General features: G+C 43.1%; 1 protein-coding gene across 1 annotated transcript in view; it reads right to left on the bottom strand.

The window, feature by feature from the left end:
- Positions 1–25,990, bottom strand: part of cntn4 (contactin 4) — a 97,575-nt gene that overhangs the window by 55,769 nt on the left and 15,816 nt on the right. The window contains exons 3-5 of the mRNA XM_012838633.3: positions 13,149–13,281; positions 7,711–7,886; positions 260–355 (exon numbers count right to left, since the gene is read on the bottom strand). Of these exons, the coding sequence (XP_012694087.2) occupies positions 260–355; positions 7,711–7,886; positions 13,149–13,281 (405 nt within the window). The remainder of the gene's footprint in view (positions 1–259; positions 356–7,710; positions 7,887–13,148; positions 13,282–25,990) is intronic.

Genomic DNA, 25,990 nt, shown 5'->3' with positions numbered 1-25,990 from the left:
GCTAGTGGGGCTAGCCTACACAAGCTGACAAAATCAGGCAGCTCTGTGCACAGGCAAATAACAGCATGGCACTGACAAGCTTGCCTGCCAAGAGCTCTCCGGGCCTCGGGTATTTCCAGTACATCCAGCTAAAAAAGCTTCTCCTCCAAATTGAGATGCAGTTTTAAAATATGAGTAAAAAAAATACAAATGTCGCAGAGAGCTCTGGCAGTCGGGAGTCAGGGGCTCATAAATCATGTCCGGTTCTGGTTGTGTTTACCTCCAGAGTGGGAGGGAGGTCCGCACAGAAGTACCACGCCCTGTCCTTCACGCACCGACACTGAGCTCCGTCTGTGGGTCTTGAAGTTTTCCAGGTCTAAACGGAAGGAAGGAAGGGAAGATTGGAAAACAAAAAGGACAAGAGGGTCAGTCACAGGAACAGTGAGACAGCTCACAGAATATCACACCAGCAACCTCCTCCATGACATGCAACCAGGAGAATTATACACATTAAACATATGCGCTGATATACAGTACAATTTCATTGTAATGTGATCTTAGGAGTCACACAGTAAATAGCAAGAATTACAGTATCTTGCATTTCTTGCAACAATAGAATCAAAAGTTTGTTGTATATCTTATTCTGAGTAAAATGTTTAGGAACTACAGTTTGTGGTTGTGGGAGTACCTGTGAGTTACGTTCTGTGGTTTTGAGACATGCCTAGTGAACGTGAGGATGAGTGTGACCTTATAACAGACATTCTTGTTCTAAATTTTGTGAAATTTACATGCATACATAAGCAACCATATGAGCTTCATTGTATAACTGTACTTGGCATTTATTTACAAAGGCAAGAATATGAAGGCAAAAATATGCTTGAATACAATAGTAAAATGTAGTGTTGCTACATATAGGCAAACAAGTATCAACATTTATAACAGGACAGGGGTATACATTATCATAATAATACGTTGAAATATAGCCGCAAGCAGCGGACATTGGGGTCCAAGCAGAATGTACAAACTGAGAAGAGAAGGTAGAATGATTTCTAGAGAGAAAGATTGATTGATTTTAAAGACAAAATGAATTTGAAGATAGACCAAACCATGTCAAAGGAACAGAGGAAAACATGTTGTAGCTTGTTGTAGCAATCTTATGGCGGATTTGTTTGAAATTGGATACATAGCTTCTATATGCCATTTCGAATGAGCGCACAAAATTGTATTCACAAATTTCATCACAAGATATTGGCTAGTCATTTACTATATTTTTGCTTTCAACTATATTGACTAGGTGGCGCCACTCCAAAAATGAGTCATAATGAGCTAAGGTAATGCGGCTCCTAGAGGCCGCTTGCCATAAACGTTCAGAATCTTTGGCAAACGTTTTTTCGTGCTAGGACAAAACAAAATGCACACCTAGTGACACAAACCTTCTATTCCATATCAGCCATGCCAAGTTTCATGTGGATGGTTGAAGTGTAAGTATGTATATGATATCGCCGAACAAACATTAGTGAAAAAAAGTAGAAGAAGAACAAGAAGAAAACCTATGACAAACACTAAATGACTGCCAGAGCTGGCACAGCGGCGGTCATAATGAAATGGCACAGACAAAATTACAGATTCAGGCAATTAGCATTTTCTGAAGGCCAGCGAGAAGCCATACTATGAGACATGCTGAGCTGTGGCTGGCTGCTGTTGTGTGTATAAGGAAGGAAAAAACAGCTCAAGGCTCTGCCCCCGGCTACATTACCCCCTACTGCGTGAGTTTATTGTGGGGGCTCTGGCTTCACAAAATGACAGAAAAATACACCGACGGCTAGAAAGTTTTTAAGAAGCCGAGTTCAAGCATAAAAATTCATAACATAGGTAGAGGACGTAAACATGACACAAGTCATCACGGCGCACGTCTTGATCTTTGAAAAGCACTTTTTCGGGTATGGAACCCCCGTGTGGTCTGTGCCTTTGCAATAGTGCATCACAAAGAAAGAAAGGATCAAAACAAAAATGTTTTTTTTTTTTTTTTTTTCTAAATTTAAAATGGCAGATAGGAAACAATTACATGTCTGGACAAAGATTAATTATATGGATATAAGGGAAATGTGAGTCTTCAATAAAACATTAAACAAAAGAGGGGTTGGAACTGCATAAAATATACCATTGTGATGACAAGAGCCTTCACAAAATTCAGAGTCTTTGTACAACCCCTTGATGAATTCTGTGCGATCAAAACAAACAAATGGAAACATTAATGGCATACAGTGTGGCTTCATTGGATCCACCAAGATAGGGCACAAAGAAGGATGAGAGCAAAATCAATACGAGTTACAAAAGAAATGAGCGCCGTTGCATTTCAGCGCACCCTTTGGTATGCAGGGAGTATTTTTGTGAGGCATAAGTCACACATGAATGATTTTAATGGCTCCAGTGGTTATCAGGTTTCCTCTGAGTTTTATTCATTGCCGCAAAAAAAAAATAAACCCCAAAAAAACAGTGCAAACTCATTCCAGAATGGTTAAGAAACTGAAATTACCTTTTCATTGAAACTAATTTATGTTTGACAATTGATGGAAAACAAAAACATGTCGCCAGCGGCTTCCTGCGTGTCCTCCCTGCTATTGTTGCCCCGGTGAGGCTTTGTGGAGGTAACTCTAAGAGTGGGGCACACACGGCGCACGTAGGCCAATATCGGCCTCAGACGGGCCAGGGGAATAAACGTGCTCAAATTGGAAACTTCACGGAAGCTCTTAAGCAGCCAGTGCGTATCGATTAGATATAAAAATAATGCCGCAGCACCTAAATGAAAAGATCAGAGAGCAAAATTATAAATTAGTTTTGAGAGGAAACTGCATGCAAACGCTGAGTCCTGCAGACAGCTCGGACAAGAGAGGGTAGAATAAGTCATCCTTACATTGTAGGTTTATAGATACAGTATAGACCTTGAACTTTGTTTTAATATGTATTACTCAAATAAAAACACTGAAGAAAAACTGTTCTGCTAAGTAATTAGAGATCAAACACAGAATCAAAGAAGAAAACTTTCGGTATGGAATCACACTAGGGGGGTTCTATTTAAGAACCAGCAAGCGAGTGCAATCATTATGTGAGAGATGAAGAATGCTATCTAAAGTGGGAGCGCTCGCACTGATGAATCCCCAAATATTAACTCCAATTAACCCCCAGTATTCAATTCAATGTTATTTATAGGTGGAGTATATCCTCCATGTTGTAGTTTCACTTTGAGCGCCGGCGGAAGGATTGAATGCGTTCCATCTGGTGCTGATCAATGGCAAGTCTCTCGTGCTAAAGATCTCTTTAGCTGGGAGACCACATGGCTGACTGGTTCTGCTTCAGGAGCAGATTTAAATGCAAAAGAACTAGCCTACTAGACTACTATAAGGTCAGCTAATATCTGTCATACTGGCCGAGGGACAAGTCTATTCAGAGGCCAGCTTTAATTATTTCTTAAAACATAAATCACCTTTCGTCCCAGGAAGCCAGTTTTGCTAATGGTAATTTGAGGCTATTTAGGCCTATTAGAAAAAGCAATTTCTTGCATTCCCACACAGATTAAAATGAGATTTTTGCAATGAAGAATCCCTTTTGTCCATCCACCTTGGCAATGAGAAAGTCTAAAAAAAATAATTTGTGAGTAATCTAATGGCCCTTTTTTTTGCTTCCAAGGAGCTTCAATTACCAGCTTATAGTTAGAAGGACGATTACAAAATGATACCACCTGTGCTGGGGGAAGCTCTAAATTTCCAAAATGAAAATTAGTTCCATAATAATTTTTTTCCTTTGAATTTATTGTCTTGCCTGGCCATTAATGAAACTGTATGGTAAAGCGGCAGAAATATGTTTAATGTTTCATGAAAGACTTAGATGAGAAAGAGTACAGACAGAGTCGTAACACCCAGTCGACTCTAAAAGACACAACAGGTTTTCCTAGTGTACTTTTTTAACAGAATAATCAGGACACTAGAGATGACTCAAGAAAGAACAAAGATGCTCCTACCAAATTTCTGATTAACGTCAGCCCTTGAGGTGGCTCTTACATCGCAGCATCTTATTTGGGCATGGCAACAAAGGTTCCAAGTCCCATTGCAACCCACTTTCATGTGATTGGGCAACTGTATGTTAGATAAAAGGCCCACAGAAGTCAGAAAATTGTGAGCCAGTGAGAACAAAGTGGACAAAGGCATTAGACATCTGAGGTAGTGAATTAATTAAAATGAAGTATCTTTTTTGGGGATCATTTTGGATTGAGATAAAAGCATCCTGGGGTACATCACTCCACGGTATGGGCCAAAGACCATTTTTTTGATCGTCCACGTCCCAGTGCATTTATGGACACCAAACCAACATCCAGATGGACCAAAACCACCATCCCCCCTCCCAAAAATCTACTCCATGTAGATAAAGTACACCTCTCAGAAACCCCTCCTTACCAAAAAAAGAGCAAAGGAACCATTGTTGCACAAAAAGCTCAAAGAGCCCTTCTTCTCAGCAGAGGTTCTTGGGTTGGATGCAGCTGATGCCTTTTAAAAAGCACCCGTGGGGAGAGGGAGGGCCAGTGCAGAGGACGTATATTTGTGCCAAATGCACACCCCTCTGAACACACGCAGCTGGACCGGCGTGTGCTCTTCTTTGGTCGGCGGAGATCATAAAAGCACACCCTGTCAAGTGTGGGCTTCGAAGGGACACCTCTGAGAATCCACCCTGCCCCAGAAAAAAGCAACAGCGATAGATAGGGCTTAGTGCACTGCACTGAAAAAATATGAATTCCGTTTTTTTTTTGTTTTTGTTTCAGGAGGCACTGGAAAGCACTTGATTCCATTCTGCTGATTATTAACCGGGCACTTGATGCTGTTCAGACACTGGCTGATGTGACGCCCTTGAGAGTCAATATTTTAAAAATGATGAGGAATGTGTTGTTTGTGAAGATCAGCAGCATTGTCAGGGGTGAGATGGCATGAAAAATGGCTGCACCCAATTACAATAAATCAACCACTACAAAGGACAAAAAAAAACAACACCCGGTGCCAAACTTGCGTAAGTGACATGGCATTAAAGTACACTCAGCGTTCTAAATTAATCTGATGATCGCATCTCTGCGAAAGGAGTGTGTTAAATGCCAGCACAACTTATTATAAGTTCAAGTGAGCTGTCCTGCCATAACGATGTGCGATTTATTAAATCCACCCACATCAAGACGCAGATTTACTGCACTCTAAGCTCCACAGCAGAGGAGTTCGTTCAGTGAGCGCGTGAAAGGGTACTAGGGTGGCTTAGTAAAAGTGTCACCACGGAGAGCCTTTAAACGCAATGATGTTGGCACTCTGACAGCGCCTTTAGAAAAACCTGAGAAAATAAGACATGTGAAGAAAAAGGGCTGGTCTCTGGCATTGTATTTGGCAAGCTTTACAGACAGTGAAAAATCCCAAGTCTGGTAGACATTTGGTGAGTTGCAGCCATTACATTTCCTGAGTTATTTCACAGGGATTCAGGGTCTTCTTACGGACGTGGAAATAAAACTTGAATCTTAAGATGACAATAGTCTTGTGATTAAAATAAGGAAAGAAAACTTGAATCTTAAGATGGCAATAGGCATTTGATTATAATAAGGTCATGGGTTTAGAACTTATCTTCATGATCATCAGAATTACATGCTGTGCTGCACATTATGTTTATTTTTTTTATATCTAACTTCGCTGAGATAAAATAAAAATAAAAACATTACAATGGTGAAGACAAGCTGATAGCACACACTAATTTAGCTGGTGTTTCACTGAAGCAATTATACATAAAAAACATGATTAGGAAACTATGCATGATTTCCACCAGCAATGCAATTTAAATTAAAAGCAGTCCTCAATACCCGGTCCTAATTACTGCATTAGAAACCTTGGTCTGATCAGCATAGTGCATTGTCAATGACAGTCTCATTTCCTATGCATCTACTGACAAGGTTTTCAATATCAGTGCAATTACGGCAACACAATTCACGCAGGGACGAGAAACTATCTCTCTCTCAAGGACGTAAAACATATCTCTTGTTCATTACTCTTAGTCCTGTTTTATCACTTCAAGCTGACAAGGTCAAACACATGAAAAATAATTATTAAATATGCTTTTATCTCGGTCCCACCCCTTTGCTTTAGACCCTATTGGAGAAATATGCATAATAAACTCCACGGGAAGAGCAATGTCATGTTTCAGTATCCGCTCAATCTCTTCAAAGGCTGAATACATTATTGATTTGAACAAACGCTCAGCATTACTTAGGTATTGGAAATGCCTCTGTGTGCAATACAAATCCCTCATCCCTCATCCTGACACGTGACTACTTCTGCTCACCAAGATTTATAAAGAGAATGCCTATCTTGATTAGAACTTCTCAGGTACATGGACAATCCAGTACGCGCCATCAACCAGTCCGAACATGCACTCAAGCAGTTTATAACGTGGATAATACTCGGACATAGTCCTCACAAGATGGACAGGAGATCCTCTCATTTCTGATAAATCCTACAACAAATCTCCGACGTCACGTTCTTATAATATTAGCCAGTTTTTACATTTGGATTTAAAATAGTCTCTTGAACTTCTGCCATTCAATCGTGCATAACTTAATTAAGCCGCACCACGAGCAATAAAGAAGATGGATGGCGCTTAGTCTCCAACACGTGGCTTAAGGGTTGCCGGCGTGCGATTGATGGAACTGTCCATCTGCCTGCCCGCTGGTGACAGTGGAGGGTCCCCAGTGGAGTGGGATTGATCTGACCTGGTGTGGAGGGAACATCGCCGCGCGCCGGGGGAGCAAACAGATGGCGGGCCAGAGATCCAGTGGCCTTGGTCTGTGCGCATATGGACTTAGGATTCCATCACTCAAACCACTGTCAATGGCGTCATTTCAGAGGCAGGATGCTCCGTCGGTTAAGTAGCATCAAATCACTTCAACAAAATGGATCACTGCAAGAAAAGACTGGGAGAAGCCAATGGACTGTAATCCGTTAACGGATCAGTCAGCTAGTGCCTTTCAACGGTGTCGTAATGATGCTTTGGCTAATTTTATTCCAGTGTTCAATGGACAGGTTATCTAATGCTAAATAATAACAGAGAATCTTGACAAACAAATTGCTGCGCAGTGTGTGTGTGTCAGGCTTTGTCTGAAGTCAATCAGTAATATCCCCGCTGACTAATCTAAAGACCACATTAAAATCAAATTACAACGTGTCAGCTTGGGCACTAGCCTCTTTCTGGCAAACTACTTTGATAGGCTGCAAGTTTTTTTGGGGGGTAATGCAAGCAAGCATGGTGTAGGGTCAATGTTTATGGGGGGTAGAAAACTGCACTGTGTCATAGAGCGATACCAGCCCTAGGAGATTGTGACTGTGAGTTTAAAATGTGAGGGTTTATTTTATGTTGTTTTTTTTTGGCATCCATTTTTTATCAAGGAAGAAGATCTGCATGCTGACAAGAGGGCAGATTCTGGGCCACGCCACTGCAAGCTATCTGCCCACAGGGAAGCATTTCCTTTTTGATCACGTTATCAAACGGGGGCCACAGGGAGGTATCAGAAACTCCAGCGGCAACATCCCTCATGTCACGCGCACGCTTTCGCACATGGCATCTGCTGCTTGTCTGGGCTGGGGAGGGAAGGAAGGGAGGGAAGGGAGAGGAGGGGAGGGGGGACAGAATAAGGACAGAATAAGGATTGTGACTCACATGCGAAGGTTAGACTCGCCTCTCGGCTGATGATGGTCCCAAAAGAGTTGGAGGCGAGGCACTGGTACGTCCCTGCATCTTGGTCTTTGTTCAGGTGGCTGATGCGCAGGTTTCCTCCAGACAGGGTGTAGTGGGAGCCTGATGTTGGGTCGATAATGGATCCATTCAGCCTCCACCTTGAAAAAAGAAAAGAAAAAGAAAACACAGACACACACAATTACACCCACTGGATCGGCTGATGCAAATGGCTGGCAATGGTTCACCACAGAGAAAACTAATATTTGCATAAGCATCAATTTCCCTCCAATGCATCATCCGAATCCTAAGCACACGTGGCTGAATGCCTTTAGCACAGAATATAATGGCACCTTCGTGGCATCATTTCCATTTGTATTCTTTTAATAGTCTCTAAACACATTCAGAAAGGGTTTAATTTAAGGAGAAATGCAAATAATAAAATAAATAAAAACACTAAAAATGCATTCTACAATCCATCAAGCAAGATACTCATACAAACAAAATCAAATCACTTATCATTTTCATGTGCAAGTTTAAATATTAACTGTGTTTCTATATTTCAGTTGAGCGATGAGTTCCCTTGATGAACGAGGAACGAAGAGCGATAATAATTTACATTCATCGTGACATGATGACAATATTGTGGTTGATCCGGTGATACAAAATCAACTAGTCCAAAAGAAACCCCTCTCCCCACCTGACAGATGCCCTAGTTCACAAAACAGCTCAGATCAGGCCTTCATATATAACAAACAGTAAATGCAGTAAGTGCCTCTGAGGCATCAGAAATATTTAATTCATGCACACCTCCTAAGTGTATTACTCATCATTTCAAGTACAACGACTTGACCCCATTAACCAAACAGCAAAAAGAGCATTAGGCAGATACTTTTCAGGCTTATTCCAAAAATGTGCCGTAGCGAGAGGCATCTTCAAGGAATCCAGAAATGGCAAGGGGCCAGAGCCTGTTTGGTTCTGATTATTTAATCAGAGGGAGTGAAAGCATTGATTTTCCTGATGGGCTCCAAAACCGATTAACAAATTAGTCGAAAGCAGCCTCCTCACTTCACCTTATTATTTGTCAGCAGTTGGTGATGTGAAGTCTCTTGGCTATCAAAGGTATGCGCATATGAGTAATGCCAATGACTATACATCACTGACTAATCAGCAGTTTACAGCTGCTCGGCGCACATACATTTAATCAAAACCTTCAGCTCCCTCCATCCTGAATAAGATGAAAGCAGAAAGTCCTTGGTCTAAAGAAGGTTTCTGTGAAGACTATCAGATTAGTCTGACATATTTTTTTAAATGTGTTGAATTGAGGTTATAAAATGAAGTAATGGTACATTTTAGTACCTTACACTATACAATGAAATTATTACTACTCTAATTATGAGCTTCAGGGTTAAAGCAGACGTTTTTGTTGATGGCCTCATGTTTTAAATGATCAGTAACTGCTGTTCAGTGCAAGAAATGTCAATTTGAGGAAGCCATTGTGAGGTGAAATGTAGCAGAACATTACACATATGCTTTGTTGAGCGTCATGTGCTGGCAGCTCCTTAAAAAGTATCATTCACCATTATACGGTGATTATGAGGGACTAGATCTTCATAATCACTCTCCCTTCCTCTGCTAACACGAGGCGGCTGAAGCTACAACATTTTTATGAGGCATCAGCAGTAGTCTACGTCTTAGCCCACCCCTGATGTGTATAGGAGGAAAAAAATCAGAAATCTCAGAACTCAGTTTGATCATCTCAGAGCTTTTAATGTAGCCTATCCAGAGGCAAATCCGCATTATGGTATGGATGCTGCTTATTTCACTTAAAGCAGCAGGAAGTAGTTTTGGTCAAAAACTATCAATCTATCTACCCACAAGGCATGCAATACCCATAAAAACTCCAACAACAGCACAGTTGGCACTGATGAAAGGCTTGCTAGCATGCTAACTTGTGTCTATTGGCAACGCTGGCAATGTCGTGCTGTGAAAGCATTTCTCACATGTTCGCGGGGTAATCTGACCTGAAGCACAGAACTGCAAAGTGCATAGTCTGGGTGGCTAGTTGGAATGACAGGTATGTTTATCTCTCCTTCACATGACCATATACCCTTAGAATGAACTTGAAGTTGATACCAGTACCAGTTGCCTATAAATGTATGATTGAAAAAGTGGTAAGGGGTTGCATACTGTTACTTTAAGCTAAAATCAAGTACCCTTGAAATTTTGAGGAGCTGTGCGCACACAAAGAAAACAGACTGCAACCAGCAGTCTGCAACCAGCAGTCTGCCAAAGCAGGCGGACCAGCATGTGGACTTAACATAACTCAGAGCCCTCACTGAAGCACTGCATGGTACAACAGGTCTAAATACATAATATATTTGTATACTATAATATACATTGCTAAATATTTGACCAGAAATTGATTAACAATTTTGCTCAGATTATAACTGAAATGGTAACTAATAGCGTGATAGGCACTTTGATATTGACTAACATGTATTACATCTAAACATGTTACACTGATGTTTGCCTCTCTAAAGACATGTTCTCATTTTGAAGTTCTGCACATTGTGTGATTTCATGTGTTCACACAGCAAAAGCATAGCATTGTCAGTTGTCATCATTATAATATTAAGACTGATTGTTTGCTTTCACACATCTAACTAGCACCCAAATCATTACACTTTGCCTTTGAATGTTTGATGACACTTCATGCTGGTAATAAGTGCAGTAAACGATGAGAGATATGAAAGGGGCAGGGCCGTGAGTCACTGTTCAGAGACACAAGTGCTTGTAAGTGGCCACTGTGCAAATTGTTGACGTGATGTGACTGCGTGAGGACAGACCCTTGAAGGTCACACTGATGATGTCCTTTTTTTGTAAACACACCTAGTCACGCAGCCACAGACAGACACACAAACACACACATAGTAGAGACAAATAGCAATACAGTCAAAATGATTGAAGTATATATACATTTATATGCTGAAAATAACCTACACAGAGTATTGTAATGGATGAAATGTCATTACGCTGTGCAGTGTTTTCTTAACACACACAAACAGACAATGGCATGACAACCAGAGCTGGTTTGAGGTGTAGAATTGCTTTGAAGACTACATCATCACCTTTCTACCAAAAGATAGAGGTGTATCTGTTATTGTATCTGTTAGTGGCATGTATTGTAACCCATCATGAGTATGGAGGGGGGTGGGTCTGGGACGCCAGACACCACGGTTGAGCCTTCTGGAGGTGTCGTGAGCCCGATTCAACGAAACACTGATAAAGGATTGAAAACTGATTGAAAACCCCAGTGAGATACTCACAAAGGTAGCTTTGTTGTTGTTGTATCCTGCCGCTCAGGCTCTATGGTTGGGCAGTTATGTTGTTATGTTTAGCACTTGTGGGCTACAGACAGCGCATGTTGTACTGTGAAGGAGGGCCTTTACGGATGCCAGGTACAACATGTGGCACGTGTTGCGACTGACTCCAGCCAGGGGTGCGTTGGTTGTTGTATCCTGTTGTGCAAGATCTATAGTCGTGCAGTTGTCATATTGGTTAGGTGAGGTTGCTGGCTATGAGTACTGGCATGTGACAGTGAGAGGATTGGCCTCTGTGGGAAGTCCCCAACCAATAGCACAAGGAATTTAACATCTTTTCCAAAGACAAACAACAAAGCGTTACAATCTAAAATAGCTCAATTTGAGCCCCAGGTGAGTCAAAAACTGTCACTTCATCCTATTCTTCCGCCTTTCCCCTTCGACTTCCAGGGTGTAAACATGTTTGGCTTATGCTTAAATTGTTTCTCATTCCGTCTGCCCTGCTCTTTCCAATGTGCAAAACAGTGTTTGCAAAAAGGTGAACACATGTCTAAATGCCATGTGTACCAGAGAGACTGCGAAAAAACAAGTCCTAATCAAGTTAATAAAACAAATGTGTGGTTTACTATAATCTCATTACCCCACCACTGTTGAAGGCAGGGCCCCTCTACCGCAGACCTGATTTGCTAAGCACGTGCTTTATGCAATCATGCTTTAACAGGCATTACACTGCGTAGCACACAGCCATCTGGTCCTGAGTCTGTAGACTGTTTGACGATCTGTTCCACATCTTAGGCCTTCTGTGATGTAAATCCATTGCTAAAATGTCAAAAGAGGTGGTGGTGGGAGGCATACTCATTTACGAGGACATGAAAAAAATGAAATAAGGAAGCTCCTCACGGCACATCTACAGCCGATGAACGCTTGGAGTCGTCTGGCCAGCTTGCTGAGGTCCCACATATTATCTACCATTGAGACAGTGTGATAGGTCGGTAATGAACTCTGAAGGTGATACAGTCGGTGATTGCCCGCAGGAAGGCATCTTCCACCAGATGCAGGGGAAGACCCTGACAGGATAGCGAAGCAACCTTGACAGGAAATAGCTGATTAGGTCATCCGTTAAGCCGACCGAATCCCAAGTATTAAACGTTCCAATCCCTCTAAATCTCGCAGCTGCAATTTCAGTGAACAAACATGATTGATTTGAACCTTGTAGTTGCCAGAGATACGACATACTAACCTATCGATAGACTAATGAACCATACAGGCAGGGAAGAGCGAGACCCTCGCTGGAGGTAGGAAGCGGGCCCCACTTTCTGTTAGATTATAACACTTTATATCCCTCTTCAGGGAAAACACTATCAGATGTAATGTGAGGATAATCTTACACTAGCAGCACGCGGATGTCAGCAGCAGCTTCAACAGTGCAGCAGGAGAAAGTTAGTGCTTTAAAGGCTTTGCTAATGCTCCCTCTCAGGAGAGCTTTTCAGACAATAGCTCATCCTGTCTTCTGCCAACACAGAAGCTCTATGCTGTAACAGAACCTCTACTTACTCTAAGTAATTTTTACACAAGTAATTAGATTTCAAAACGTCTCCTCCATTCAAAGAGATATTGTTTTCAAAAAGCAATGTTTGTGGCTCTATATGTATTAGCGATGAGTGTGTACCCCTCAGCTACGCTGCACACTCAGCTGAAAATGAGGCTCAATTACAAGCGCCGGTGTGATGGAAACATTTTTGATGTCAGACGCAGAGATGCTGCAGCAGCAGGTCCTCCCCAGTCTGAGGAGGAGGGTTTTGGGGGGGATTCGCTGAAAGAGAATGCTTTAGAGCCCAAAACATCAAAGTGCTCCAGAAATGGTTCACGCGAGAGAACACAGGATGTAAAAAAGAGGTGAGGCAGTGCAGTGGGTCCACAAGAGAGAGACGGCTCAGACGAGAGAACAATAAAAACACTCAACAACACACCAACAAGGATCCTGTATCTTTCCTCTTTCTTGTTAGATTTCAATGTGACATTCATACGGCACACTGCAGAATGAGTGGCTGAAGGGAAGCAGGCAGGTGGAGGTGGAAGGAACGGAGTGGATAGACTGACCTGTAAAATGGAGGCGGGCTGCCCTGTGCCTCGCAGCTGAAGACCACCTCCCTGCTCTTCTCCAGGGAGTCCACGGGAAACACGATGCTGCCGGGCTGTTTGGTAAAGACAGGGCTCTGCAGGCCACTGCCCACTGCAGGAGACAAACAAACAAACAAAGAAAGAAAAGCATCATTTACACTGTGACACTGTGCACCTCATATCTGACAAAACCTGGACAGTGGTATGGCATGAAGACCACCCAGTCACTGTGAAATATACACAACCATGTATATTCGCATATGAGGTAACACAGTTGCACACACACACAACACAAACACACAAACACACACACACACAGACAGACACACACACACACACACACACACCAGTACGCTTTCATGCACTCCATTTTCACATATACATTTCTACCCCTAGTGTAGCTAAAATTACACTTCCCATTGATACCACAGCAGCTAACAGCTCTCGAGACTCGAGCTCCACATCCACCAAAGCAAACAAGCCTTCCAAAACAACAACACAATCGACTCACACACAGACCCATAAAACATAGACATGGGCAAGCCAAGCATGAACAGCAAATGTCCTCTCCAAAGCCAGGCGCTCTATTTAGATATGCTGACAGCCCGCCCCATCTGTACAGGCAAACGTGCTACGCTTGCACACCACCAAGATCTACTCGCGCAACAACAGACACCACTTACACACGGAAACAAGCAATTACTCAGGGCCGGCAAACAGGGCCAGGGCTGGTAAACCATTAGAGAATCAAACCGCAAGCAGACCAAACTTATCAATTAATTCCGCCTGCCAGAACAGCGTGCCAGCCAGAGGAATTATTTGAGGTGCAAACGTGTCTTCAAAAGCTATTTAAGCTGTAATAGGACCAGCTCTGATTTATACCAAACAGCAGCCCCGGATGCGTATTCATTTGCCTTTTGTCAACCTGTGGCCTTTTTTTTCCACAGGAGACACTGCGCAGGCAATTAGGTGGGTGGTTAGTGTTCCTCCATTGCGGTTTGTGTTCGCCGTGCTAGAGACACAGACATCAAATCTTCATTTGTCCATCTGCTGGTCCCAGGGACATTACGGCGGCTCTGCATGGCTTGGCAAAGCACTTCAGAGCGGCCAAGCTTTGTAAAAAAAAAAAAAAAAAACCCATATAATTGCTTTTGTCTTTGTCTCGTCACATGCGTGGAAACAGGCATGGCACAAATGAAACCGTAGCAAAGTATCACAATCACAGCATCACAGTACAGACTGCAAATCTGTCATTTCGTTTTATAACCTGTAAGCACTACAGTAAACAAAGAGGTGTGTTTAATGCACTGAGATCAGGTGAGGAGAACCATACCCTGCTATCACTCTTCCGAATGGGAAAACCCATGCGTGATGAATAAAATGAGACCTTAGAAAATGAGACCTTAGAAAATGCAGCAAAAGCCAACAGCAGTACATTCCGAAACATGTAAGGTGAGTCCAACTTTGTCATGAGTGAGTTGGGGTTCTTTTGAACAGACTGGAGCACCAGAGGTCAGTGGGCTCGCCCAACACCAGCGGGTGAGCTCTGCTGTTGCCTATGCCTACACCACTGACAGCAGGGCCACCCAGTGTGCCTCGGAGCAGAACAAAAGCGCCTCCTCGCAGTCGTACATTATTGCAGGAGATCACAGAAGCACCACCACCCCAAAGAATAAAACAACTACAATTTGCATTTATTTTTGTGAGGTATTGTTTAAGCAGGCAATGACAGACAAAACGGTTCGCTGCGGAAATCGCTCCTGCCCCTCGAGCCCCTGCCTTTGTGTGTAGTGCGCTGGCCAATTGCATGTTCCTGAAATTACACAGTGTCTTTTTTTAAAACAAGCAGGAAATACTCTTTCTGTGTGTGTGTTTGTGTGTGTGTGGGTGGGTTTGGGAGATGCGTATTGAATTCTATATAGAAAAAGTGCTAGCAACATGAAAATAACTGTTATTTTAGCTTGATTTCAGGCCCCAGTCCCTTGGGAAGGTGAGTTAGGACAGCGTGAAGTAGGGTCAAACTAAAGCAGTGGAGTACCACAGCAGCGTGGATGGCAGGAGCAATGAGCACTGAGCACTGAGCACTGACTCTGTGTAAGTTCTGTTCATCTCATCCATGCAAAGTGGTCAGTGTGACATTTAAACGTTTCTTGTCTAATTGCAGCCCTGTTTGAAACACACAAAAAAGAATAATGGGATGTAATGCCCAGTGATAGCAGCAGAGAGCCTGCAGTTCACTAACAACAACAACTCCACAGAACTCTTACCAACAGTGCTGTCCCATAATTGATTTTAATGATGATATCTGGACAATAGGGGGGACCATTCATCACACTCAGTCTATCTAAGTCCATCTGCTGCCCCAACTGTGGATGAAAAAAAAAATGGCATATGCAAAAGCCTGAGCACAATGGCTATATTTAACCACAGAACCGTTTAAATATAAACACAACACTGGAACAAAGTGTGAAGAAGCCGGGCTCAGATACCACTATCACTCGCCGCATTGGACTAAACGGATGGAATTCTACAGGCAACCAGCACACAGAGCTCCAGTAAATACAGATAAGAGCTCATAGACATAAGCAAGACATAATCCCCGCTTCCCAAAGGAAATGAATAATCAGATTTTGATTTTCAGGGATTACCCTTGGCATCTGTGATTAATTCAATTTACTTGAAACAAGCAACAGTTTGCACTTTTCAAGGACACAGGGGTCACATGAAAGGAAAGCTGTAGCAAAGCAAATGTGTCTTGTGAAACCCCATTATAGAGCAATAGCACATTAAATGCAGATGAGACCCATGGAGGTCTCCCTTGTGTATATGCAATGCCCACAATTGGCTTTGGTTTTAATATGTGAAGTGGCACGGGCAAAATGAAACGGACTGCCAATCAAGTAAATCTGCAAAAGAGCATTGCATACATCTGCCAGGGTGAAGTAGCTTGAGGATAAAGAAAACTGACTGTTCCGCTAAAAATAATCCTACAATGATAATTTTAGTACGTGTTTTCAGGCTTTTTTATTTGTCTGTCATCAGTTTGACATAACCATCCCATACACATGTCATGGAGGGCACTATACACTGGCAAAAAAATCATATAATAATATCAGTAATTTTCATGACAGCTCCCTTGATATTTCATACCATTACAGCATGATACACCTAACATTATGACAGCTGATATGACTATTACATAAAATGCTAATATGACACCGCTCTATCATTGTACATTAAATGTCATAACAACTAATGACATGACATGGCATCTGCCATGGCGTGTTTATGACATGTCAATCTTATCGCCTGAGGCTCAAGAAAGGTGCCTGCTAAAAGCACTATAAGGTTCAAAGATATGCTAACCCAATATGTTGCTTATTTTTCACATTACAAATTCAAAGTTTCCTTGTATTTTTATATTTTTATGCATGCATGAGAATGTGGGCACATCTATATTTGTTTGTATGTGTGTGTGTGTGTGTGTGTGTGTGTGTGTGTGTGTGTGTGTGTGTGTGTGTGTGTGTTTGTGTGTGTGTGTGTGTGTGTGTGTGTGTGTGTGTGTGTCTGCATTATTTCTCTTCATCTTCGGGTGATTTATGTGTGTTTGAGTGGTTGGTGGGTGGTGAGATATTGTAGTGAGCAGGATGCAAATAAGTCATTTCGCAGGCCTTTCAACAGGTAGCTCGGATGTGCGTTAGCATGCAGGCATCTGTGTTCCGTCTGCACGTGTCAGTTCCTCCAGCTCGGCAGAATGACGTGGTGCCAGACTTTTCTCTCTCTGTGGCGGAGTCAAAACAAGCTCAGAATGCCAGCCACCAAGCTCACCCGCTCATCGATAAAACCATACTGTTCAGGTGGAATAATTGACTCTGTTTTCTTTCCACCCGGACGGGTGCATCAGACGTGTCCATACTGGTTGGATTAATTCCCTCAGTGAAACGACACCTGTTTCCATGTCTGAGCCACCCGTTTTAGCAGACCAGAAAGACAACACACTAAATATGCATGAGAGGTCCAGCATAGGTCTGAGCAAGGGAACTAAAAGAGGGCCACCAGGGCTACCAGAGTGGACAGCCAGGCCCGGGGGGTGGGAAGGGAAGGGAAGGGAAGGGGAGAGGGGGCCTTCTGGAAGCTCTCCCATGAAAACAGAGCCTGTGTTGCTCAACATTAACCGGTAACATGGCTACAGATACTGTACACACACACAGACACATCTCCAGCCCACACACACACATCCCCAGCCCACACAAGTGGATTACTCACCTATTTGAAAAGCTTGCATCATGTCACCTCCCTTGGTAACTCTGAACAGGCTGAGTGCACAACACGAAAGCAACACACCTCAACCGAGCCCTGGTGACTATATACACAGTGTGTGTGTGTGTGTGTGTGTGTGTGTGTGTGTGTGTGTGTGTGTGTGTGTGTGTGTGTGTGTATGCGTGTGTGTGTGTGTGTGTCTATATATATTTACAGAGAGAGAGATAGAGATAGGGGGGGATAAATAGATAGATAGATAGATAGATAGATAGATAGATAGATATTAGAGGGCGTCTTCTGTTGTAATGACCCATACAGGTATTATTTACTGTTGACATGACGGGATGGACCATATTTAAAATTTAAATTTGGCTTCATATCTTTAGTGGGTTGCTAAATGAGAGAGGCAAGACAATTATTCCGGAACAGGTGCACTCGCCCTTTGGGAGGCCATGTCTGCTCACCGCTGTGCGTGAGAGAGTGCCTTCTGCTCGTCTCCTTCACGCGGGGCACTGATCAATCCCTGTCTCTCTCTCTCTCCCTCTATCTCTTTTTCTCTCTCTCTCTCTCTCCCTCCCTCTATCTCTTTCTCTCTCTCTCTCTCTCTCTCTCTCTCTCTCTCTCTCTCTCTCTCTCTCTCTGTCTCTCTCTCGACCATCTACTGTGTTAACATCAGAGTCTCATTAAAAAAGGGACCCGCCACCGTCCAAAGCCGCTCTGAAGCACCGTGAGTGCGGTCGGTCTACAGCTGTCGCACACTTCACAGTGGCAAACACATTCATTCCCTCTGCCCCCTGGCCAAGTTGCCTAATTGCATCACCTTTTCAAAAACAGATGAAAAAAAAAACACACAAAACACTTTTAAATCATCCACACAACACACACACACACAAAGGACTGTGTGTTGCAGAACAAGGACTGAGCCAGGTTGCGGAACAAGGGCAACAAAGGAGTGTAGCCGACTGTACCAATCATATGAATAAAACATTTATTGATATGCATATCTAAGGAATTTGTTGACCAAGCAAAACAATACAAATTTGGTTGGTGTGGAGGTAGGGTGTGGTGGGATGTTGTGGGGTGGGGTGGCGGCGGCGGGGGGTTTGAGGTGGGGGTTCGGGTAGGTGCAAAGGAAAAAAAAAATGGGGAGGAGAGAGAGAACAGAGAGCAACTCTCTGCCTCTGATTTGCTGACATCACCAATTAGCAGGGGCTTGGCAGTGTGCTCCCCTGGAGATCTACCACTCCTTCATCCTGCCACATGAAGAGTAATTGCTTCTCCAGAGAGGGAGCAAGAGAGAGAGGAGGGAGGGGGGGGGGGGGGGGTTGCAGGTAAGTCCACCTGGAGATCCTGACTGCAGTTACTCAGATACAGTGTTGGCTTTCATCAACAAGACCCCAACTCCTACTAATACTGTCATCAACATGATATCTGTGCTAATGAAAACCTTAATGGAGTCACACTCGACATTCAGAGCAAAACACAAACCCCATTAAGAAGCCACTGTGTCTATGTGATATTATTCATCACACAGCCGGGGAGATCTTAAAATATCAAACGCACTGGAGGTGTTTCATAAAAATGATAGCTTGGTTCCAGTCCCACCCCGCCCACCCCCCACCCGCCCCCCCCTCCCTCGCCTTCTGTGATGCCACAGTAAAGCACATTACACATTAAGGAGCCCAACTCCATCTGACGGGAATACCATGGAAGATTGCATCCTTTTAAAAACCCTCTCATAAAGAGAAAATAAAACGTCAGATGCCTCCCCCGCCCAAATCTTCCTCCTGGTCCTAATCAGTTCACAGTAATGAAGGGGGCCCAGCTGCGTCGCTTGTGACGTCCAGACGGCCGGTCAAAGGGGCAGGACGGGAGATGGGGGGGGGGGGGGGGGGGGGGGTGAGGGGGTCGCCAAGGCAAGGGCTGGCCCAGGGACAAAGAGTCTTTGCTGGCCAAGCGCCAGGGGGGAAGGAATTGGTGGTGAGAGACCCACTGGCCTCAGAGGGGTTGAAGGTGCAAACATCAACAGAGAGCGCACCTGAGAAACAACACCTCTGGGCTAAAGACACAAACCCACCCGGAGATAACACTCGGCAAGGCATGGCTTAATAGAGTCCCTCTCTAAGAGCCAATGTATAAAAAAACAACAGCGGACTTCCTTTTGCTCTTAGACTGAACGGTAGTAAAATATATATGTAGCTGGAGAGAAAGTACCCCTGACATGTTCATTTGCATTTGCCATTCATGATGATGTTATTTGTGGGTTAAGAGGCTGGTACAAAGCTTTTGTTTAGGAGCTAAAGTGTTTCTGAATACTTTAATACTGCCTGCTGCTTTCAGATATATGTGGGATTTCAAACTACTATCCAGAGATTTACTTGTGCAGTTGAGGGATAGAAGTTTAATTTTTTTCCCCACTCCCCCATAGGAGAAAGAGTTTAAAAATGAAACAGATAGATTGTGATAAGCATGAGCCAGGTTGTAGTTCATGGCTCTGTTGGTGGGTGGGAACTCTTTGGAAGATTTTGATTTTTTGCATTTCTGTCCCGTTCCAAAGGCCTGAGCCGGGCAATAAGCATTCATTCAGTTAACAAGCTTCCAAACAGCTGCAGGTAAGACTGATAAGCCGTATTTGGTCTGCTGTGTAGGTGAGATATTCACCTTCAGAGCAATGCGAGCAAGTACCCTCTGTGAGGCCAGGACCCACACAGCCTCTGGGTGGAAAGGGGCTTCATGTTTAAGTCATTTCGGTATCTTCCAACCTCCTTTCTCCCTGCCTCTCTCTCTCTCTCTCTCTCTCTCCTCTACTCCTGCCATGTCACGTTTAGATTGAGCACTCAAGTTCACTGCCTCATGCTCTGCCTGTCGAGGGCAGAGGGAAAAAAAATGAATCTGTGGTCCATTGCTGGATGACAGCAAATAAGTTTGGCGAGCTTACCTCAGCATGAATCAAAGGCCCTCAGAGGGGCCTAAAGAGCAGAGAATCTTTCATGCGAGTTCTAACGTCCAAATTATAAAAACGCTATAGGTCTGACAGACCATCATTTTCCAGTTTATTCAACACTTTCAGCATATACTTCTTAAAAGGCACCAGTGCCTTTGTGTCTTAAGTTTGTTTCTCTGGCGGCGTAAGCTCTTAACTTAACTTAAGATTTATTTATTTATTTAGTCCTCATGGGACAAATTTAAACTGTGAGGACGGTGTATTCTTCATTGCTCTGTCATCTAGGCACGCATCTAGAGAAATGGACAGTGTGGAACACAATATAAATTGGTTCAAGGTCAAGGCGAAGAGGAAGGCTGCTCCTATCTTTTATGCTTCAAAGGAGCTATTAGAATAAGCCCAGCTCTCCTGCACTAACATACCTCGCTGGGACAAGACTCTATTCATCTTGTGGAGATGAGATACTCATGGCTTATACGGAATGCATTAACCACTGCTATAACCCATTTCCACATTCTTAAACACACATGGGAGAAACCAGGCCAGAGGTAGGTGGCTGGATGGGGGTGGGGGGTGGCATAGGTAAGAAAACCTGACAGGAGGTAGCATACAGTAAATATTATTTTTCTGTTCCAGGTCACCAAGAAGACGCGCGCTGCTCTGAACCCTGACTGCACTGTTCCCTGACCTGCAGACATCTTCACCAAAGGGATACATCTATTTGGATCATGAAGCTATTGGGCAGTAAGACAGGGATCAAATGCTGCCTCATGCTGTCTGTGTTTGGCCAGAAAATGGCATTCAGTAACATTTCTTCTATTGCTGTAGCACTGGGAATAAACATGCTGCCCTGCAACTTGACGTCACTGCTCCTGATCTGAAGACGTTCTCTTTAAGCTTTACATTCATTTAGACTCAAAGGTAAAGACAGTAAGGGCGGGACACATACTTTGCCTCAGTCAGTCCGTAACTAATGGTGATTATAATATAATGATGAATTACATTATATTCTTATAGTCATGCTTATTTCACTATTTCAAAGTTGCGCAAAAGTATACAAAACCCTGAAACTGCCGCTAAGGGAAGAGCCTAGCAAGTGAGCTGAATGTGACCTCTGGATGCTTCAGGGCGACAGACATTTGCATGGTGTCATGTATGGGGAGAGTAGTTTGCATGGAATCCTCTGGCTAACTCAAACTCTGTCTCTGCTCACTGGTCTTCCATGAGAATGAAGGTCTCGCTTGCCTACTCTAGCGTGTCCACAGACCACACCCTGTAGGGCTGTCCCTTTAATAACCGAATCAATCACTCCTAGTGTGTGTGTGTGTGTGTGTGTGAGTGAGAGAGAGAGACAGAGAGAGAGAGAGAGATAGAGAGAGAGAGAGAGAGAGGGAAAGAGATGGTTATGCTGCTCGCCACACTGGAGGACAATTTCAGGGCCACTTCACAAAGGCATCCCACTTCAAATTACTTTGGGCTATAATGGACACACAATTTATTTTCCGCAAACCAACCACCCTTCCCAAGACCAAAAATACATTTCTGCATGTGAGCACAATCTCTTTGTGCATACATCTACAAAAGAAACACGCTCGCTTTTTGTTGTTACCATCATGCCAAGCTATACAAAGTTCCCAGTTCCAAAGCAAGAGCAAAGAGGACAAATATCAGCTAAACGAGTATAGCAACACTGTAAGATATTCACATTTGGGCTTTCCTGTTGCTTACTATCACCACATAAGATATTATTGGAAACGCTTTGAATGGAAAGACAGAGTTAATGCCCTTTCTGGGCTCCCTGGAACAGAATCAGTTAAGATTCCTATTACAGATGTATACCCAGACAAGGAAAAAACACTGAAAAATCAGAATCAGAATGAGCAGATCTGACATGTTGGCTTGCTTAGGAGAGGTATCAGTACCACAGGACACATAGCATAATGCCTCTCTTTGAAACCAGACTGGAAATGGTCTTAAAATACATGTTTAACACCAGTTATTTGGAGGCTATGACAGCCGCTAGTCTAGTGTTTCGGCTGTTTTGTTATTCCTTGCCTGAGTCAGAGGAAAACATATTTTTTTGGAGCGTAAAAACCCTCATGGAAGACAAAATAGCCTGATGAAAATGCACTGTTTGCGACTGCCCACTGGGCTCTGCTTGGCTTCCCGAGCCATGAATAACGCAGGTCACCAAATGACTGTTGGAGAACCCCGCTGCTTTACTTTGTCACCTGGCAAAACAAACAAACACAATACACAAAATGGGCATCGCATAGAAAATAATGATGTGCTTATACATTGGAGTGACTAATCTCAAACTAATCAATTCCAATGCTTTCGAGGTATACAATAACTAGGCTTTGGTGTTGGTTGGCCTTGCTGTTTGAATTGTGGAAAGAGAAGGAAATCATAAATATGGGTATAATAGAAAATAGGCCAGGTACCAATGGATGCTATTATGCTTCCGTTCTGTCTAAACTAATGTTACAGATAGCACATTTTTTATATAAAACATTGATGAATCAATCAACTCAATTCTCAAGCCAAGGCTTCATAACGGTCTTTAGGCTCACTACACATCAGAAATACACAGTTCATAATGCATAGCGTATGGTTTGCAGTTACAGTGCAGGCAACATGCTGCACTATGGCACACTGTAGGGAGAGCTAAAAGAATACATAAATAAATAAACAAACACGATGTGCAATTTTCTATATTTTTAACAAGCCAGCATCCTTTCGCAATTACTCCCATTTTCTATAGGTCACAATCAGCAACCTCTGATCAGCGATGGTGAGGATCATTCAGGGAGGCCGGACGCACACAAAGACAGCGGCTGATTAATTTTCTTGCCCTGGAACGAGCCTGACGCCAAAATGTCAAGAGCGCCTTTGTGCGAGGGCAGACACTCTGGGCTCTGCAATTGGCACTCTACAGGTGGATCTCCAGAGAGACCCTACTGGGGAAAATGCTAACGTCTCACCTCACCAAGGTCACCCCTCTCTGGGCTCATGTGTTGACATGCAAAGTTATTCACCATTTAGCCCCCGAAAACCTCCCCATCGCCTCTGACGCCCTAATCTCTGCTTTCTTGTGTTTTTTTCCCCCCGTCGTTCTGAGACTTAAGAGGGTTTGTTAGTTTCTTTGTGAAATGCAAAACCTATCAAGGGAGAGATACGATTTTCTTTTTTTTTATCTCCGAAGGCAGAGTCTCAGGTGTGTAAATCAAACAACTCCGAAAGGGAGGGAAAGAACAAAAAAAAAAATGTCTGCCGAGAGAGGGCTGACTGCATAAGCAAGAGGGCCCAACATTAATGTGCTACATGTCTGCCTGTTAGAGCAGCAGCCAGAGGAAGGAAGAAAGGAAGAAAGACAGCCAGAAAGAAAGAGGCAAAAGAGAGAGAGGAATCTTAGCAAGGCAGTGAGCAAGATGAGGAGCAGGCAGCATGCAGGAAAGAGGAAGGAGAAGAGAAAAAAAGAAAATTAGCATTCAGTGTGTGTCCGGGGGAAGTGTGGCTCTGAGGTAATCAGCCGCTAACAGGGAGGGTTAGAGTGACGTGCGCGGAGAACAGGAGCCTAGCCTGTCACTGTGCTGCGGGAGAACAAAAGAACACGCCTGCTAGAGGACAGGGATCATTACAGTCGCCTTTCCTCTCCCCGTGAATCCCTCCCTTTTCAAGAGGGCTAACCTTCCTTTTCGCTGGCGTTCGGCAGGTTGCACGACCTTTCCTTTCAGCTCCAGAGGCAGCGTTCAGCCTTACTGATTGTTAACGAGAGGCGCTTTACACGGACTAGGGGATACAGCCAGAGGACACCGTGCTTACGCAATGAAGTCACAGGACAGTACAAGTGTACAAGTGGCATCACTTATCCATTGTGACTGATAACACCCTATCCAAAACAGAGTGAAGATGGGAGTATCATCTAATCATTGCACTGATTTTGTTTTTGTTTTGGAGTTGACGATGAAGATGGTTTTTCAATACAATATGCACAAGGATGTTAATGAAACTGAAGTGCTTCTGACTTTCAGAACGGATTTAATTTAGGTTGCCAGAGTGACTGGGGCTTAACAAGTACTGATAAAAACCTGTTCTGGGTGGAAATAGACTATAATAGAGAATCTTCATTCAACATGCAATTTGGCACAAGACCTGGCTTAATCCCTCCCTGTAAAATTCGCCCGTGATGTTACACTAGGATCCAATCTGAAAATGAATACTCTCTTGGTAATAGACCAACCATAGGGGGATACATGTCTGTAATAGAGCGGCTCCTATTTTAAGTTTGAAAAGCTGCAGATTGTAGAGGTTGTCTATAACTGGACATGGGGGTAGGTCTCCAATGATCATCATCGGCCTCCCCTTCTAACAATTCAGATGCGGATATAGTGTCTGATTAAACTCTTGAAACCATTTCAATTACTGTACTAATGTGACCCTGTCATTTTTTAAGTAAGACAAATTAAACCTCTTCATCAAATCATGATCAATGTAAATGAGCCTGAGGGGATAAAGAAGACATTAATGAAGACAGCATTCAGCTCTACTGTAAAGGCAGGAATGATTCTCAGAATCCGAGATAAGATTTTTTTTTTTTTTTTGTCCGGCCGGACTCCTATCCCCAGTTCCTCTGCTGTATATTAATTAGATACTAAGCCTCCCTGTGTTTCTTTTCACAGGCGCTTAAAGACAGAGAAAGGGAGTCTTTGTGCACTTCTCACGAGTCGCTATTTGCTCTTTCAATGGCGCTAATGGCTGTGTGTGCTGAGAGTCGGCCACTGTGTGGCTTTCACAAGAGGCCTGGAGAGAATTTAATTCTCATTTTGCTGAAGTAACAACATAAACAAACATTTAATTTTGTTACTATTCTAACAAATTAAGAATTGTACTTGGGATTCCTTGTTATATGACGTAAACTTGCGCATGCCAACATTAACGTAAGGACTATAGACTACACCAGAGTCAACAAGGAGACAGTGGGGTAAACCTGAAATACTCAGGGATGCTCAGAAATACTCAGTCCAAGGGCTCAGCAGGGTGTTATCTGTTATCAGTGAAATCAACAGACCCCTGACCTTTCTTAGTTCTGTTAGCGCCTCCCCCATTCCCGGACAATCCTGAGCACTGCTGTATGAGTTACGGTATATCTCTACAACCGGATGATCAGTTGAACTGGATGATAGATACTTGCAGAAGATGGACCAAAAACTATTTCAAAGCACACATGTATGACACAATCTGCATAACTGTATTATTTTTCTGTCACAAGCCAAAAGTCTTAGAGCGCAAATCTTTGTTGCTCAATTTAGCCAGCCTTTACTGTATAATAAATTCAGCTGATAAGTTGTTAATGTGTGTATTAGCTTGCCAGAGAACCAATGTCATTTAGGTTTTTTTTCCCCTTTTCTTGATTAAATCTCACACTTTTTTTTGCAATCAATGCATTCAATTTATTATTTTTCATCTTAGTTTCATATCTTACAGTTCAATCTCTTCATTTATATTCAAAATGATTAACCTAACAGCAGTCAACCATTTCAGAGTGCCACCCCTAAGATCCAATTATTTACTTTAACAAACGTCTTTTTTATTAAATAAATTGCACAACCTCATT

Source organism: Clupea harengus, chromosome 5, assembly GCF_900700415.2.
Source record: "Clupea harengus chromosome 5, Ch_v2.0.2, whole genome shotgun sequence".
Taxonomy (NCBI): Eukaryota; Metazoa; Chordata; class Actinopteri; order Clupeiformes; family Clupeidae; genus Clupea; species Clupea harengus.
This window is presented reverse-complemented; position numbering and strand designations above follow the sequence as displayed.